Source organism: Salvelinus namaycush, chromosome 19 (genome assembly GCF_016432855.1).
Source record: "Salvelinus namaycush isolate Seneca chromosome 19, SaNama_1.0, whole genome shotgun sequence".
Classification (NCBI taxonomy): domain Eukaryota; kingdom Metazoa; phylum Chordata; class Actinopteri; order Salmoniformes; family Salmonidae; genus Salvelinus; species Salvelinus namaycush.
The window spans coordinates 44,975,282-44,993,068 of NC_052325.1; the positions used below are offsets into that span (position 1 = coordinate 44,975,282).

General features: G+C 40.1%; 1 protein-coding gene across 1 annotated transcript in view; it reads left to right on the forward strand.

The window, feature by feature from the left end:
- The window catches only part of esyt3 (extended synaptotagmin-like protein 3), a 31,389-nt gene extending 16,795 nt beyond the window's left edge, over positions 1-14,594 (forward strand). Inside the window, exons 16-23 of the mRNA XM_039014343.1 lie at positions 1,656-1,742; positions 4,671-4,820; positions 5,467-5,804; positions 6,420-6,518; positions 7,468-7,599; positions 7,827-7,932; positions 10,795-10,844; positions 14,376-14,594. Of these exons, the coding sequence (XP_038870271.1) occupies positions 1,656-1,742; positions 4,671-4,820; positions 5,467-5,804; positions 6,420-6,518; positions 7,468-7,599; positions 7,827-7,932; positions 10,795-10,844; positions 14,376-14,415 (1,002 nt within the window). The 3' untranslated portion in view covers positions 14,416-14,594. The remainder of the gene's footprint in view (positions 1-1,655; positions 1,743-4,670; positions 4,821-5,466; positions 5,805-6,419; positions 6,519-7,467; positions 7,600-7,826; positions 7,933-10,794; positions 10,845-14,375) is intronic.
- The last annotated feature ends 3,193 nt before the right edge of the window (positions 14,595-17,787 follow it).

Sequence of the window (17,787 nt, forward strand, 5' to 3'; positions counted from 1 at the left end):
TAAGCAATTGACATCCCATCATGCTTAGGGTCATGTATAAAAATGCTTGGCTACCATGCCTATGCCCCCATAGGATGACAATCCACATGCCATGAGTGGTCTCTGAATGATTTGAAGAGCATGAAAACGATGTAAACCATATGTCATGGCTGTGTCAGTCACCAGATCTCAACCTATTTGAGATTCCGGAGCGGTGCCTGAGACAGCGTTTTCCACCACCATCAACAAAAGGATGGAATTTCTCGAGGAAGAATGGTGTTGCATCCCTCCAATAGAGTTCCAGACACTTGTAGAATATATGCCAAGGTGCATTTAAGAAGTTCTTGCTCATGGTGGTCCAACACCCTATTAAGACAATTTATGTTGGTGTGTTGTTTATTTTGGCAGTTACTTGTATCTTACAGGTAGGGCACCTAAAATCCCCGAAATCCTGATTTGAAGGACTCAGAATTTCCTGCTTCTCCTATCCTGATTCCAGGAATCTTCAGACCTGGGTTTTCTGGGAAAACGTGGAATTCTTTCAAACTTACTGGAATTTTGCAATTTTGTAACAGGTGTTTTCTTTGACTTTTTATCAATAGGGGAAAAAATCAGTTCTCTCCTCAACTCCTCCTCTCCTCCGTGACCCGGAAACCAATAAGTGGTCACCATATGTAGGAGTTTCAATTCTTTAATAGGTGAAATGAGGAGTTTCCTCTTCTCCTTGTTTGCCTCCTCCGGCAAAGGATGTTAAGGTGTGTCCTACCACGGAAGAGTTTTGAAATCAGCCACACCCCCTTTGAAACAGCTGTTTTCTCAGAGGAGAAAACCTTACACATCTTAAAAAAGCAATACATTACTTATCCTTTTATCTGTAAAATGTATAGTGCAGCTAGTTACATTTAATTTGACCACTTCACACATGTACACTGAGTGTACAAAACATTAGGAACACCTTCCTAATATTAAGTTGCACTCCTTTTTGCCCTCAGAACAGGTTTTGAAATCTTTCCACTGGGTTGCTGGCCCATGTTTCCTCCAATGCTTCAGTTGTATCAAGTTGACTGGATGTCTTTTGGGTAGTGGAACATTCTTGATACACACAGGAAACTGTTGAGCGTGAAAAACCCAGCAGTCGTTGCAGTACTTGACACTCAAACCGGTGTGCCTGGCATCTACTACTATTCCCCGTTCAAAGGCACTTAAATATTTTGTCTTGCCATTCACCCTCTGAATGGCACACATATACAATCCATGTCTCAATTGTCTCAAGGCTTAAAAATCCTTCTTTAACCTGTCTCCTCCCCTTCATCTACACTTATTTAGGTGGATTTAACAGGTGACATCAATAAGGGATCATAGACAGACCAGATGAATCCAGCTGAAAGCTATGTCATGGAAATAACAGGTGTCACGGAAAGAACGGGTTTTGTACACTCAGTGTATTTTGGGATTCCACTCCTGTAAACGTAATTTGCCTGATGACACACTAGAGGAGAGACAGAGTAATTTCTTACAAACATATTTGTTTCCACATTTCCTCGCTTCCCTCTGATGTTTTCAAAAAGAGGCACGGAGAGGACGGGGAGGAGGACATGAGGAGTCGAGGAAATCCAATTGCGAAAAGGGCTCCATTGTGCACCTCCTTTATTGTCATTCCCCTCTCCCTCCTATAGGTGGTGTTTGCATCCAAAGACCCTGTGTGGGAGGAGTGCTTTACCTTCTTTGTGCACAGCATAACAAACCAGCGACTGAATATTCAGGTATACAACCCTCATGAATAAGTAAGGAAGAAACCTTCACACGGGTAGTAGTCAGTGCACCCATGGACCTGATCATGTCATATAATGGGGAAGTCTGCAGTCTTTTATTTTTTATTTATTTATTTTTAATGATTTCAGGTCTACTCTATTTTTCTACTACTACTATTTTTGTTTTTTTTTACTACATTTCTCTGTTTTACTACTGTAGACAGCAGACCTGGGATAACTATAGTATCAAATATGCTTTGTAAATAGTGAAAAAAGTTTACTACCATTTAGAGGTGACTACAAATATCTGAATACAGATCGCACAAAGTGACAACTTTTCGGAAACATTTGGATTGTCCACCTTAAACTAAGATTAGTTAAACTAGTAGATTATCAAACCAACCAATGCGATTTACTCCTTGAACTACACATACGTACAGATAAAGTGTTGTCTTGTTTCAAACAAACGTACCAATATTAAAGGGATAGTTTACTCAGAATACAAATTAACATTATTTTCCACATGTACCTTGGCTGTCGTCGATTTCAACAAGGCAAGTTTGGATATTTCCTTACTTGGATACTTAATGTTCATATTTTGTTTACAAGTGACACTTATGCCTCTCAATTAACAATGTGATAACTTGAGTAACATTTTATTAACATTGTTATATAAGTTGTGTATTTAAATTCCATAGCAATGGAGTTGAGCTTTTATTTTTCTATTAAACGAGGAATAGTAACTGTCTTGTTCCACTAAACGATACTAATCATCAACTTAAACGATAAGCAACTAAACTTCCATCGTGTGTATTTAATGTAAAGTGTTACTGTTAACTTTATAAATTGGTTTAATTCATTCTGAAAATGTGTTTGTTAGATGTTTTGAATCTGCAAAAGTGGTTCCAGACAATCTTTTATTTACTAAGATCTGAAAGCCCTCCAAACCATAGCTTAATTATATATTTTTGAGTAATTAAACTCACTGGTTTTGGTTCTTCAAATGTTTATGGAATATTTTTTTAAATTGTATCTTTTTTTTCAAATAATTGTCCATTTAAAATACAATTGGTTATTTAATATCAAAGGAAATAATTGACTTTAGTTGACCATCTTAAATTGGACTACTTTCAAATAATCTACAAAACACAACTATTTTTGGCCAAGGTCTGGGTAGACAGACCACTTGACTTTTTACACATTTTTGTTGGGTTTAAAAATGGATTTGTCTTTTTTTTTGTCAACGATCTGCTCAAAATATTCAAAATTCTAGCTTTTGTAAAATATTTATGAAAAATTAAACGCTAAGATATCTTGATTAGATAAGTATTCACCCCCTGAGTCAATACATGTTAGAATACATTTTTGGCAGTTATTACAGCTGTGAGTCTCTAGCAAAATTTCTAAGAGCTTTGCACACCTAGATTATTCAACATTTCCCCATTTTTATTATTTTCAAAATTTGTCAAGCTCTTTCAAATTGGTTGTTAATCATTGCTGAACAGCCATTTTCAGGTCTTGCCATAGATTTTCAAGCAGCTTTACGTCAAAAATGTAACTCGACCACTCAGGAACATTCACTGTCTTCTTGGTAAGCAACACCAATGTAGATTTGGCCTTGTGTTTTCGGTTATTGTCCTGCTGTAAGGTGAATTCCTCTCCCAGTGTCTGGTGGAAAGCAGACTGAACAAGGTTTTCCTCGAGGATTTTGCCTGTGCTTACCTCCATTCCATTAATTCTTTATATCCCCAAAACACTGTCCAAAGTGAAATAACTTCACCATGCTAAAAGGGATATTCAATGTCTGTTTTTGTTGTTTGTTTTTAACCCATCTACCAATATGTGCCCTTCTTTGCGAGGTATTGGAAAACATCCCTGGTCTTTGTGGTTGAATCAGTTTGAAATTCACTGTTTGACTGAGGGACCTTACAGATAATTATATGTGTGGGGTACAGAGATGAGGTAGTCATTCAAAAATAATTTCAAGCACGATTATTGCACACAGAGTAAGTTCATGTAACTTATTACGTGACTTGTTAACCTTTCTGGCGCAGGCGTTCCGCTAGCGACCCACCTCGACAACATCCGGTGAAATTGCAGAACGCCAAATTCAAAATACAAAAATAGTCATAAATAAAAAATACAAGTGTTAAACATCGGCTTAAAGATTAACTTCTTGTTAATCCAGCCGCTTTGTCAGATTTCAAAAAGGCTTTACGGCGAAAGCATACCATGCGATTATCTGAGGACAGCGCCCCGCTTACAAAAGCAATCAAACATTTTACAACCAAGTAAAGGAATTACAAATGTCAGAAATAGCGATAAAATTAATAACTTACCTTTGAAGATCTTCATATGGTTGCAGTCACAAGAGTCCCAGCTACACAATAAATGTATGTTTTGTTCGATAAAGTCCCTCTTTATGTCCCAAAAACTCAGTTTTGATGGCACATTTTGTTCAGTAATCCACTGGCTCAAAGGCAGTCAAAACATGCAGACAAATACATCCAGTAGTACCGGTAAAGTTCGTCGAAACATGTCAAACGACGTTTATAATTATTCGTCAGGTTGTCAATTGTCTAAATAATCTATAATATTTCAACCGGACAGTAGCTTATTCAATAGAAAGGGAAAACAATAAAGGGCGCACACTCGGTCACGCATGCAAACCAGCACTGCATGATTCTACAGTCCACTGACAAAGGTCTCATTCTTCTTCATTTTTCAGAAAACAAGCCTGAAACAATGTCTGAAGACTGTTGGTATCTAGTGGAAGCCATAGGAACTGCAATCTGGGTCCTAACCCATTAGATACTCCTATAGGCATTCAATTGAAAACACATGGAATGGGATTTGATCCTTTGTTTCTGTGTGTGAGTGCCACTGTGTCTTACGGCCATAAAAATACAATGACAAACGTATAATTATATTTCTATACAGGTCAAAGAGCACGATAAGAAGACGTTACTAGGCACACTCAATGTGCCCCTCAGCCGGCTCCTCAACACATCAGATATGACCTTGGATCAGCGCTTCCTGCTGGAGCGCTCTGGGGCCAACAGCCAGATCAAGATGAAGGCCACTCTTAGGGTGAGGGAGAACTGCTCACATATCAGTGTTCTGCTTCAGGGGTTTGGTAAATGGGACGAAATGTGAGGTGAGACTGGATCCGTGTTGCAGGCTTAGACTGGATTGCCCTATAGTCTCACATGGAATGGTTGGGTGTGATGTATGGAAAACTGTTCTCAGACCAGTGTCTTTGATTTGTGTCAAGCTGGGTTGGGCGTCAGGTGGATATTGTGGTCTGCAATTATTATTTGGATTTGTTTGAGCTTCACTTTTCTTGCAGATTAACTTCTTTTTCTTTGGTTCAAATTATAGGGATTGGGCTAAAGTTGACTGCCACGTCCGTTTGCGAAATTACAACAAAGAAGTTACTTGAAACAACAAGCACGTTTTAAAAAAAATGTACTGCATTTATTTATTTTTTACCACGATGCTGGATGATCCTCCTCTTTTTCATCAACAAACAATAATGTATGTGCTGCGGTGAACAGTGGTGCTGTTTCACCTTATGTGGATTTCAGCTTTAACAGTGGTTGACGAGAGATGTGCTAATGTGACAGGGCTATTGCAAGCTGTACACTATCTAGCTGTAAGTGACGAATGGCCGTATTTGTACTGTGTCTGCCTATTAGTGTCCTTGACGTTGTCCCTACCCTCTATTCAAACACAGATCCTGACCCTGGAGAAACCAGAACCAAAAGTCATTCTCAATCCTCCACCTCATCCTCAGCCCCAGCCCTTACAAAACCCACCCACCACATCTCCTACTCCCTCCCCGTCCACCTCCTCTTACGCCACCCCTACTGCTGCAGCTCTGGACAGTTCCACCAATGGGTTCCATGGAGATTACGTGCGCGACCGCCACGGGTCTTTACTGGCCGCCGACGGCCGGAAGACAGTCCCTTCCACCCCAGCACACATTCGGCGCTTCGACTCCCAAAGCCTCCTGTCAGACAACTCCATCGCCTCATCCCGTTTTGACCTGACTGAAGGAGCCCCCTATCCTGAGTGAGTCACTAACTTACTATCAACAGTTCATTAGGAACCAAATGGGCCGAAACGGAAAGGGATTAACATAAAAAATATTGGTTATCGTTGCAAAATGTTTTTCTATACTTTGCTATGGTGCCCACTAATGAATGCACCACAGTTGGGGTCATTGGTTGGTAGTTACATATAATATTGAAATAAATGGCTCAAGATTCAAACAGTCCTATTTGTGTATATTGTTTGTTTTTATATTCAGTGCTGTGAGTTCGTATATTTCTTACGAAATTTACCAGCTATGTGATGAGTCCTGACTTTGTACACTAAATATAAAGTATTGCCATTTTAGAGTCACACCTCATCTGTGCTTGTTTGATTCTGGACAGTTTCTCATCTGGTGTAGACTAACTCAAACATATTGTTGAGTCTCGGGTCCTTACTTTGTACAGAAGCAGTCCAAATGAATGGAAAAGATGAGCACTGGAAATTACATGGTGCTTATCTTTTCCATTCGATGTAGAATGTGGGATATTGCTTGATCTACAAAACAGATGGCCTGGGACTACTTTTTGAGGTCTGAAAACATCTGGCAAAATGTGATTTTGATGTGTAATGTCCCTTTAACACTGACTCCAGCTACATCATGAACCACCAGGGGACCTTTGGGGAGATACAGCTGACAGTGCGCTATGTCACCCTGAGGAGCCATCTCATCATCCTGGTCAACTCCTGCAGGTACTGTGCCTGGGAAACCTACTATCATGCCACACATCCCCACTCTATCTGTGTACTTTATCACATTACACAAACACAGGCACGTGCACAGATAAGGTTCTAGGGGTGTCTGAGCATCTGACCTTTTGCACTCCTATGAGGAAAGTGCCTTTTCAGATTGGTAGTACTTTTTTAAAATTCATACATTAAAAGAAAAATTGTCTCTTTTCTCTCCTGTTCTGTAATTAATTGCCCATCAAACTAGATTTAAAAAAATATCTTGGAAAAACTCTGGCTCCTCTGCGCGCGTGCACACTGCACTTGTCCTCCTCCTGCTGCTGCGCAAGCAGAAGCTACCGGCGCCTAGCGCTAGTATGAGTAGTGGCACACTGGTTACTTTTTTAAATTTTATGTCGTCTTTCACGGTCACAGACAGGGAAGGATTCAATTGGACTGTTTTTAAAAAGGCCTACAATGATGATGTCAGTAGCAGAACAAACTTTTTTTCACTTTGACCACCTGCCCCTCCAAAGGTCTGTACATGGCCCTACACACACACACACACACACACACACACACACACACACACACACACACACACACACACACACACACACACACACACACACACACACACACACACACACAATCAGACAGTTCACTTATTTACTCATCTCATATCTTGATGGATACAAACATACTGACATGCTGTACACTCATATGGACATGTATTTCCAAATCACCGTTAGCACCCAGTCCATTGTGTAAACGTGTTATGATCTTTACTCTGTAATACAATTGATAACTCTTAACATTGTTTAGAATGGCACTCCTGAGGACGAGCAGACATTCAGAATAGAATGTGTTCTCTGCCCTACGTCCTTCTCTTCACTTGGTTCCTTCATATAGAGCCATACTCTGCTAGGTCCTTCTCACCCAAGCCTTACCATCTTTGCTCTTTACTCCACAGGAAACTGTTTGCCTGCAGCAAGGACGGCTCAGATGCTTACGTCCGCCTTTACCTCCTTCCCGACCAGTCCTGGAAGCATCGCATGAGAACACAGGTGAAGAAGAAGACGGTGACTCCTGTCTTCAATGAGAAGTAAGGGCCTTACCTCCTTTGACCACCAGAGGGCATTCGTTTTTGTGTCCATTGGTAGCCCGGAATCCAAGCTGATACTCCGAGCATAGTGAAACCGCATACGAGTTTGGATTCCAGGCTAGTCCATAAGGCCAATTCCATCTAAACTCTGTCAATTTAAGAAATGCCTTCAGGGCAACCTTCTGAATGCGAGTCTCTGACAAACATGTTGTTTCTACATCTCTCAGGTTTGAGTTTGACATGTCCCTAGAGGAAGCGGGGACTAGGAAGCTGGACGTGGCGGTCAAAAACAACCGGATGTTCCACACACGGGAGAGGAAGGAAATTGGAATGGTAGGTAGCAATAGTAGGGATGTCAAAGGTTTAGGCTGCTGCACAGTCACTATGGAAGCTTTAGTCTAGAGTTTAGTCTAATCTGTGTTTAGAAGCATTTTTTAAGTTTTTCCATTATTAAATTAGGAATACATATATGTAATTGTTGTAAAAAATATGTGATTGTGCTTTATTCACTATCATCCTAAATCAAAATATAGAATTATTTTGACATTGAATTATTTCACATTACGCTAATTCCCCTATGCCGGAAAGAATGTTTTGCTACATTACACAGACTAACGTTTTCACCACACACTATTTACAGGAAATACACATCCCTTTTACCTCAGATTGATGATGATGATAGTATAAAAGTTTATAGTCATCAAGATTACACAAAATCGATTGCTTAAGGATCGGACCCTTTAAAAAAATTAATTTAGCCTGAAATGACATAACCAAATCTAACTGCCTTTAGCTCAGGACCTGAGGCAAGGATATGTATATTCTTGTTACCATTTGGAAGGAAACACTTTGAAGTTTGTGGAAATGTGAAATGAATGTAGCAGAATATAACACATTACATCTGGTAAAATATAATACAAAGAAAAAACCATGCGTTTGTTTTTGTAGTTTTTTTTTTCATTTTTGAAATGGAAGAGAAAGGCCATAATGTATTATTCCAGCCAAGGTGCAATTTAGATATTTGCCACTAGATGGCAGCAGTGTGTGTGTGTGTGTGCAAAGTTTTAGACTGATCCAATGAACCATTGCATTTATGTTCAAAATGTTGTATCAAGACTGCCCAAATGTGCCTAATTGGTTTATTAATAACTTTTCTAATTCATAACTGTGCACTCTCCTAAAATGTTCTTGTTACTTACAACCTCATGCTAATTACATTAGCCTACGTCAGCTCAACTATTCCGAGGGGGACCCACCAATCCTGTAGAGGTTAATTAAAACAGATCAATATCTTTGGTTTAGTCCCAGTGTCATATGCACTTGTCGGTGGCAGAATTTAGAACTCTGTCATTTTCCAGACCACGGTGGCAAGAAAAAATACAAACGCCTCTGGCCTCAATACCACACATGGATTTGAGGGTCAAACTATCGCTCACATTAGAGCCAACTCCTGTCACTATAGAGTGGTGAGGAGGAGGAGTCTACCGTGTCCAGAAGCGAATTCACCATATGTTTTCAGGATTCAGGTTCTCAAACATCGTTTGATGCTTCGTTTTACTATTGACAGTTACAGCTGATTTTCGGGATTGTATATCGATTCACTCTCCTTAAATATTTGTAATCTGATGTATTCATTTCAGGGTCTGAATTGTCTAATCAAACTTTTCGCTGCCAGCTCCTGATATCAGGGCATAAAAACTACAATCTGTGTCCTGAATTACCCTAGTGCGCATGTGCGCCCAGCAATATCCTGTCCCAAGCTTGTTTTCCCTGGCTAAACTAGCTGAAATATTCTAGTTTTCATCATCACCCAACTTCATAAATACTGCCACTTCAACATCAACTCCTTTGCTAGTTATAAAATCATGTAACAAAGAAATTAGCTAGAAAGAATCGTATTTTGTTGAATAGTCAGGACTGGTGTGAGCTATCTGTAGTGTTGTAAGACAAGGGTGGCGAAGGCTACTATTGCTACTTAACGCGGATCCAAGTTCAGTTTTGAGATCTACCGCCGTCATTGGCATAGGGTTAGCTGGACGTTTCTGACTGGTCTTCGAACTGTCAGCCTCTTCCCATTTGGCACAATGGGATATGTAGTGATTTTGCCAACACAGCCAGATATGTACACAGTCTAGTACCCTTAACCTTTTTAAACTGACTATCATATTTGTTGATTAAATTTTTACTTAATTAGTATAATGAGTAATCCAGCAATGTCACAAGTTAATTGACATGAGAAAACTCAAGAAATGAGCAGCTCTACAGAGCGCCAATGGCTACAGTGAATGGCTAAATTAGTTCTGGACACAAAGGGTCCTTGGAGCTCCTCCTCCTCACCACTCTATTTAGTAATCCATGTGAGAATATGATTTGCCAAAAATAATTTTTTTGACACTTGGTTCCATTGAAATCAACACAAATATCGATGTGAGTGATTAGTTTGCGTGCTTTATCTTTTACAGTAGAAAAAGCCAATCAATTCCAGTTTAGAGTGACCGCCTGGTAAATATTGGTGTGCGAGCAGATTTATAAGAATTTTACTAAATACTGTATTTTACTAAACTAGTATTTACTGTATTTTACTAAACTAGTACATCTGAACACAAGTGTTACGTGTGTGTGGGGGGGTGCAATTTGTATGTCTTGGCCTTCAGCATATTGATTATGCTGAACCAGTGTTTGCCACTTGGCTATAAAAAAAAAAAGTCATAACAGGAAGCAGCAACCGTATCATATTCAATTTGTTTTAGGAATATACATTGTACTGTTAACATTTTCCGACAGGGTTCTTCTTAATCAGGTAAAAACTACTGAATGAGTCCAAAAGCGTGCTGTAATGTATTGGTTTTGATGACGTATAAGTGAAATCGTGAAAATATGTTTGTCCTGCCTTGCAAAAGCAGCGATGGCAGCCAACACCATCATTACCTTCCTCAGGACTGTTTTTCCATTTTATAAACATGTATGATGATAGTTGAGAAAATTGAGGTTACGCGCTTTTACTGAATGTCAAGAAGTCTGCTCATGTATGTAATTTGAGTACAATGATAATGGTCTGTTTCCCAGTTAAAGTGCCTTCAAGGAAAGGCCTATATGCATATAGTGTGTTTTAAAAATTGCTATATCTTGTGTTTTATAAATCTAGGCAAGTCTTGTTGCGTGTATTAACCGATCTGCTGTTCATTTTGTCCACAGGTACAAATAGATCTTTCTCAGATGGACCTGGTAAAAGGTTTCACAGAATGGTAAGCCAGGAGCTTCATCCTCTTCTTTTCTATAAGCAGTCTCCGTTTCCTCCTCCTCTATTCATCTAATGGTGTGGTCAGCATTTTCTGTGCTATAAAGTACAGCTCTGCAATTGAGCGCTTCTTCTTTTCTAAAGGAGTCAGTGTAGCACCTGGAGTCTTCGAGGTATATCCAGTAACCTGATAGGTCAGCATTAAAGTGGAAGTAAAAAATATTGGCGAGGAAGGGGTGGACCCACATTCATGACAATGTCATCGTTTTTTCTAAAACTGTGATTGAATGAATGTGTGTGGGGTGTTGATAATGCCTTCTGGGAATGCTATAATGTCCAAAAGTTATGGGCAGAGTTAGAAAGTTGGCCGGCAGAAGGATTACAATGTAAATGTACTTTTAATCCATCTGTCTGCATATTTCAAGACATGGCATATGAGGGTGCAGTAAGATACCCTCATGGGTTGGACAGTACTTTTCTCGTCAATCTTCTGGAGAAAAAAAATAAAATTAACTGTAAATCAACCAATCCTCCATTGTTAACACGATGGAAAGGTCAACTGCGACAGAGAGAAACAACATTGTGCAGTTGTAGGCCATGTGGCGGAGAGGGATGGTAGGTGGGTCTGGGCAGGGTTGATGTTGTGGATGTGTGCGTGCGTCTGTATGCTGTTCAATCAATCAAATGTATTTATAAAGCCCTTATTACATCAGCTGATGTCAAAGTGCTGTACAGAAACCCAGCCTAAAACCCCAAACAGCATGCAATGCTGTTGTTTGTATATGTATGTTTTGTGTTGTTAAGAAATTACAAAAAATGTGAAATATGCTGGCTAAAGAATCCAGAACATAGTCGGTAAAGGTAAATATGCACAATACCACCCTGTCCCTCTTGCTTGTGGTTCTGGGAATAACAGCCCGTAACAGTTCAGTTCATCATAAAAGATGACTCATGCCCACAGGACCTATACACAGTCTTTGCTGATGTTTATTGTCAACATTTCTGTTGACTGTCTTGATGGTTACTAACCGAAACATTGACAATCAATGTGCAGAGATAAATTGTGCGTATGGGAGTCATCTTTTACAATGATTTGATATTACAGTCGTGGCCAAAAGTTTTGAGAATGACACAAATATTAATTTCCGCAAAGTTTGCTGCTTCAGTGTCTGTAGATATTTTTGTCAGATGTTACTATGTAATACTGAAGTATAATTACAAGCATTTCATAAGTGTCAAAGGCTTTTATTGACAATTACATGAAGTTGATGCAAAGAGTCAATATGTGCAGTGTTGACCCTGCTTTTTCAAGACCTCAGCAATCCGCCCTGGCATGCTGTCAATTACCTTCTGGGCCACATCCTGACTGATGGTAGCCCATTCTTGCATAATCAATGCTTGGAGTTTGTCAGAATTTGTGGGTTTTTGTTTGTCCACCCACCTCTTGAGGATTGACCACAAGTTTTTAATGGGATTAAGGTCTGGGGAGTTTCCTGTCCATGGACCCAAAATATCAATGTTTTGTTCCCCGAGCCACTTAGTTATCACTTTTGCCTTAAGGCAAGGTGCTCCATCATGCTGGAAAGGGCATTGTTTGTCACCAAATTGTTCCTCGATGGTTGGGAGAAGTTGCTCTCTGAGGATGTGTTGGTACCATTCTTTATTCATGGCTGTGTTATTAGGCAAAATTGTGAGTGAGCCCACTCCCTTGGCTGAGAAGCAACCCGACACGAATGGTCTCAGGATGCTTTACTGTTGGCATGACACAGGACTGATGGTAGCGCTCACCTTGTCTTCTCCGGGCAAGCTTTTTTCTGGATGCCCCAACAATCGGAAAGAGGATTCATCAGAGAAAATGACTTTACCCCAGTCCGTCCTCAGCATTCCAATCCCTGTAACTTTTGCAGAATATCAGTTTGTCCCTGATGCTTTTCCTGGAGAGAAGTGGCTTCTTTGCTGCCCTTCTTGACACCAGGCCATCCTCCAAAAGTCTTTGCCTCACTGTGCGTGCAGATGCACTCACACCTGCCTGCTGCCATTCCTGAGCAAGCTCTGTACTGGTGGTGCCCCGATCCCGCAGCTGAATCAACTTTAGGAGATGGTCCTGGCGCTTGCTGGACTTTCTTGGGCGCCCTGAAGCCTTCTTCACAACAATTGAACCGCTCTCCTTGAAGTTCTTGATGATCCGATAAATGGTTGATTTAGGTGCAATCTTACTGGCAGCAATATCCTTGCCTGTGAAGCCCTTTTTGTGCAAAGCAATGATGACGGCACGTGTTTCCTTGCAGGTAACCATGGTTGACAGAGGAAGAACAATGATTCCACATACCACCCTCCTTTTGAAACTTCCAGTCTGTTATTCGAACTCAATCAGCATGACAGCCTTGTCCTCGTCAACACTCACACCTGTGTTTTTTTGGGGGGGGGGGGGAATTCAGTTCATTTGCATGGCAAAGAGGGACTTTGCAATTAATTGCAATTCGTCTGTTCACTCTTCATAATATTCTGGAGTGTATGCAAATCGCCATCATACAAACTGAGGCAGCAGACTTTGTGAAAATTAATATTTGTGTCATTCTCAACTTTTGGCCACGACTGTATACATACTCCTACTAGTTGTACTAAGCTACCTGCCTCATTCTTTCTGGGATCTCTCTCTTTATCATTAGTGCGTCCTCGGTCCCTGCAATTGAACCTTCAGTTCAGCTCTAGCTCTGGTGTCAATCACTATCAACAGATCTAAAAACAAATGTTAATAATTTACAGCAACTCTAAATGTCGTCGCTGTCTGATGAAAACCTCATCGCCAAAACAGAAACTTTCCAGGAAATGATTTATTTTCCCATTTCGAACATACAATTATGGAACTTCAGAAGATATTTTCAATAAATATTCTTGGTCCTAGAGTACATTGAGGGGAGTTAGTGCATTCAGTAAATGTATAAAAAAATATGCTAGATATACACTGAGTATACCAAACATTTGGAACACCTTCCTAATATTGAGTTGCACCCCGCCCCGTTTGCCAATTCGTTGGGGCATGGAATCTACAATGTGTTGAAAGTGTTCTACAGGGATGCTGGCCCATGTTGACTTCAATGCTTCCCACAGTTGGCTGGATGTTTGGCCATTCTTGATACACACAGGAAACTGTTGAGCATGGGAAAAACCCAGCAGCGTTGCAGTTCTTGACACAAACCGGTGCACCTAGCAACTACTAAGATACCCCATTCAAAGGCACTTACATCTTTTGTCTTGCCCCTTCACCCTCTGAATGGCACACATACACAATCCATGTCTCAAGGCTTAAAAATCATTCTTTAAACTCTCTCCTACCCTTCATCTACTCTGATTTGAAGTGGATTTAACAAGTGACATCAATAAAGGATCATAGCTTTCACCTGGATTCACCTGGTCAGTCTATGTCATGGAAAGAGCAGGCATTCTTAATATTTTGTATACTCAGTGTATGTCAATCACATGAAATCTAAATATGGACCTTCGTGATCTGAAATTTCCCCATTACATTCTCCAACAGGTATGAACTCACTCTACCCAGACTGAAGAAAACCGCCTAGAGGGAAGACCTTTACTCCTCAGCCACATCAATGGGTGCAGCGTGTGTGTAGTTCTCAATGAAAAGATAACTCAGTATCAACTTCTATGCTCATTCCTCTCAGGGTCTGAATTGTGCTGTGATTCACACCAAAGGTCAAAGGCACAATTCATTTGCTATTAAAATAGTTACTTTTACTTATTGGAAGTCGAAATGCCAAACTTGCACATACTATGTTTGAATTTAAATACGATACGGGTGTTCTTTATATAAATGTAGATGCCAATGTTATTTTGTTTAGATAGGCATGGGGTTTAAATCTTGTTTGTAAACATTAAAACAATTCCCGAACCAAAGCAATATAATCAACTTTTCTCATGCCTTGTGAAATTATTCACTACCGTTGCCCAGTTTCACGTTTGCTTTAAATTAAAATAATTTCCAAATAAAAAAACAAAGATGTCTTGATTGCATTGGTATTGAGTTTGAGTTTATTTTTACAGGGACAGTGCACATTAATCAACGTTTCAGTAGAAGTGGCAGTTTTAGCCAGCCGGCTAATTTTCAACCGCAGTTCCTGGGCAGGTTATTAAAAACAATAACAAGACAGACAAATAATGAGCAGTGAGCACATGCAGAGCAACATATGACAAGCAACATGTAGCACACAGACAGAGAAATAGCACAAAAAGCAACAAAACAAAATACATAAAAGCAACAAAGTGTGCCACAATTACATTAGTTCAGGTGCAAACATTTCCATTGAATGGAGCCCATCTGTGTGCAATAACAGTGAGTATGTTAACATGCAAACTAATAATTTGATATTAAGATGATTATGGCTATAATCTGAGTTTGGCATTAGACAACTGACAAACTCCCCAGTGACAAGCATGTGACAAGCATGCCCATAACATGATGCTGTTACCACAGTACTTGAAAATACAGGGTTTCACTCTGTGTTGTGTAGTATTGTTACTTTTTAAAATTATTATTATAAAAAAATGTAGGAGCGGTAGGTAGCCCAGCAGCTAATGAGTTGGACCTGTAGCCGAAAGGTTGACTTTTTGAATCTTGGGCCGGGCGCTGTAAAAATAAAAAAAAGGGGGAAGTGATCTGGCATCTGGATGGCTGCTGGGTTCACATCCTAACACCAATCTGTTGGACCCTTAAAGGGATATTTCAAAATGTTTCAACTTCATATTCATAATCTCCAGCACCATCATCAACAAACATCAGCACATTTCTATGTTTTGAAGTAAAAAATATAAAGGAAGATAAGTGTTTGCAAATACATCATCAACCAGTTAGTAGGCAATGCCGACTCATAATTGGTTAAAATCACATGATGTACACCGATGTCATTGTACACCGATGTCATTTTTTATACAAACATAGATACACACCATTTTCACATACTGTATGTTGATGTTGTGGAGGTGCTGGATATAATAAAATGGTGAAATTTCCCTTTAAGCATGGCCCTTAACCCCCCCCCCCACCATGCTCTACATCCAGGGGGGGACATAGGGTGAACCACCTTCTAACCAGGTAGGAGAGTCTTTTACAATTATCTCCACATGGCCAGCATTTCCAAGAACTGGATTTCCATATTCCTGAATGTTCTCTAACAAGGCTGAGGTGGATCCTTGTTACGTTGGTGCACTCACACAAACTGTCTCCCCCTGAATCTCAGGAGGATCTGTTTCGTCCCCCAAGATTTTTTTTCAGAGGGAAAAATTCCCTTTTGAAAGATTCATGGTCCGTAGTTCAGTACAGCGGCACTTTGAATGAATCCTGATAAGATAAGACATGGAATTAACTTGAAATGTGTAACTCATAATTTTTTTCACTTTAATTAAATAATTAGAATGTGGAAGTAACACTGTTTTAACGTTTAAATAAGTTAAATGCCATTTTTATCTTGGTGACTGGACCAGAAGTGGGTAGAACCGGGGAAAAATTGCACCAGGGAAGCTTCCCACACAGGCAAGGAAGGCTCCAAGATCCTGCTGCTTCCTCAGTGCACTGACATCCTGTTTCCTCCCTGGGCACATGTTCTCCTTCCTCCCTGTGACCTGGGTGAAGTCAATGCAGCCGCTAAGGGTGTAAGTAGCTCACCACACATCAACACAGGTAAGGAAGTCTCCAAGATGATGCTGCTCCCTCCCTGCGCTCACATCTTCCTTCCTCCCTGGGTGTAAGTCCTCCTTCCTCCCTGTGACCTGAGTGATGCCAATGCAGCTGCTAAGGGGGCAAGCAGCTCACCACACATCAACACAGGTAAGGAAGGATCCAAGATGCTGCTCCTTCCTCCCTGAGCACGTACCTTCTTTCTCCCTGTGTGACCTGAGTGAAGCGAATGCATCCACTCGGGTTGCAAGTACAGTAGCTCATCAAACATCAACGCAGGGAAAGTCCTCCTTCCTCCCGGGGTGAGCGTCCTCCTTCCTCCATGTTTTGGTATTTTATTAGGATCCCAATTAGCTGTTGCAAACATGACATAATATAGAACATTAATAGACAAGAACAGCTCAAGGACAGAACTACATCAATAAAAAAACAGAACACAGGGCCTACATTTCAATACACACACAAAATATCTGAGAGGCGTTGTGCCGTGAAGTGTTGCTTTATCTGTTTCTTGAAACCAGGTTTGCTGTTTATTTGAACAATATGAGATGGAAGGGAGTTCCATACAATAATGTTTCTATATAATACTGTATGCTTTTCTTGAATTTCTTCTGGATTTGGGGACTGTGAAAAGACACCTGGTGGCATGTCTGGTGGGGTAAGTGTGAAGGGGTCTGAATTCTTTCCGAATTAACTGTAGAGTGAAGTCGGTCTGTAAAGGATATTAGTCTATATTTTTTCCAGTATTTCTGTTTTGCTTGTTTCTAGTGGGGTCTTGTTGCTATCTTGTAGCTACGTTGCTAGCTAATGACCAGTCCTTTTAACAGCACAGACCCTCATGATTTATGCAATTATTTATTATTTTGTCAATTACTGACAATGGATTGTATTATGGATTGTATTCATGTAGCACTTTCCATTAGGTCTCAAATCACTTTTAGCGTATTTTGGAGTTGCCGATTCACATTACCCAACAATAATCCTTTACAACTAGTGCTCAACAGTTTTTAACAATAACATAATACATTTCCCAGTACTATAATGAGGATACAGCATATGACACAACAGCAGCCTGATATTAAACCTAAATTGCACACACGTGGTTATATTGCTGTGTGTGTATGCATGTTGTCGCATCTGTGTGTTAGTTTGGAATCCATAGGAGTACAGCCGACTAGCTCTATACATACAACTACAAAAAAATGGTTTACACTCTGTACAGTATCTTATTGTGCCCAATTACAGTTAAAAAGTACTGGGC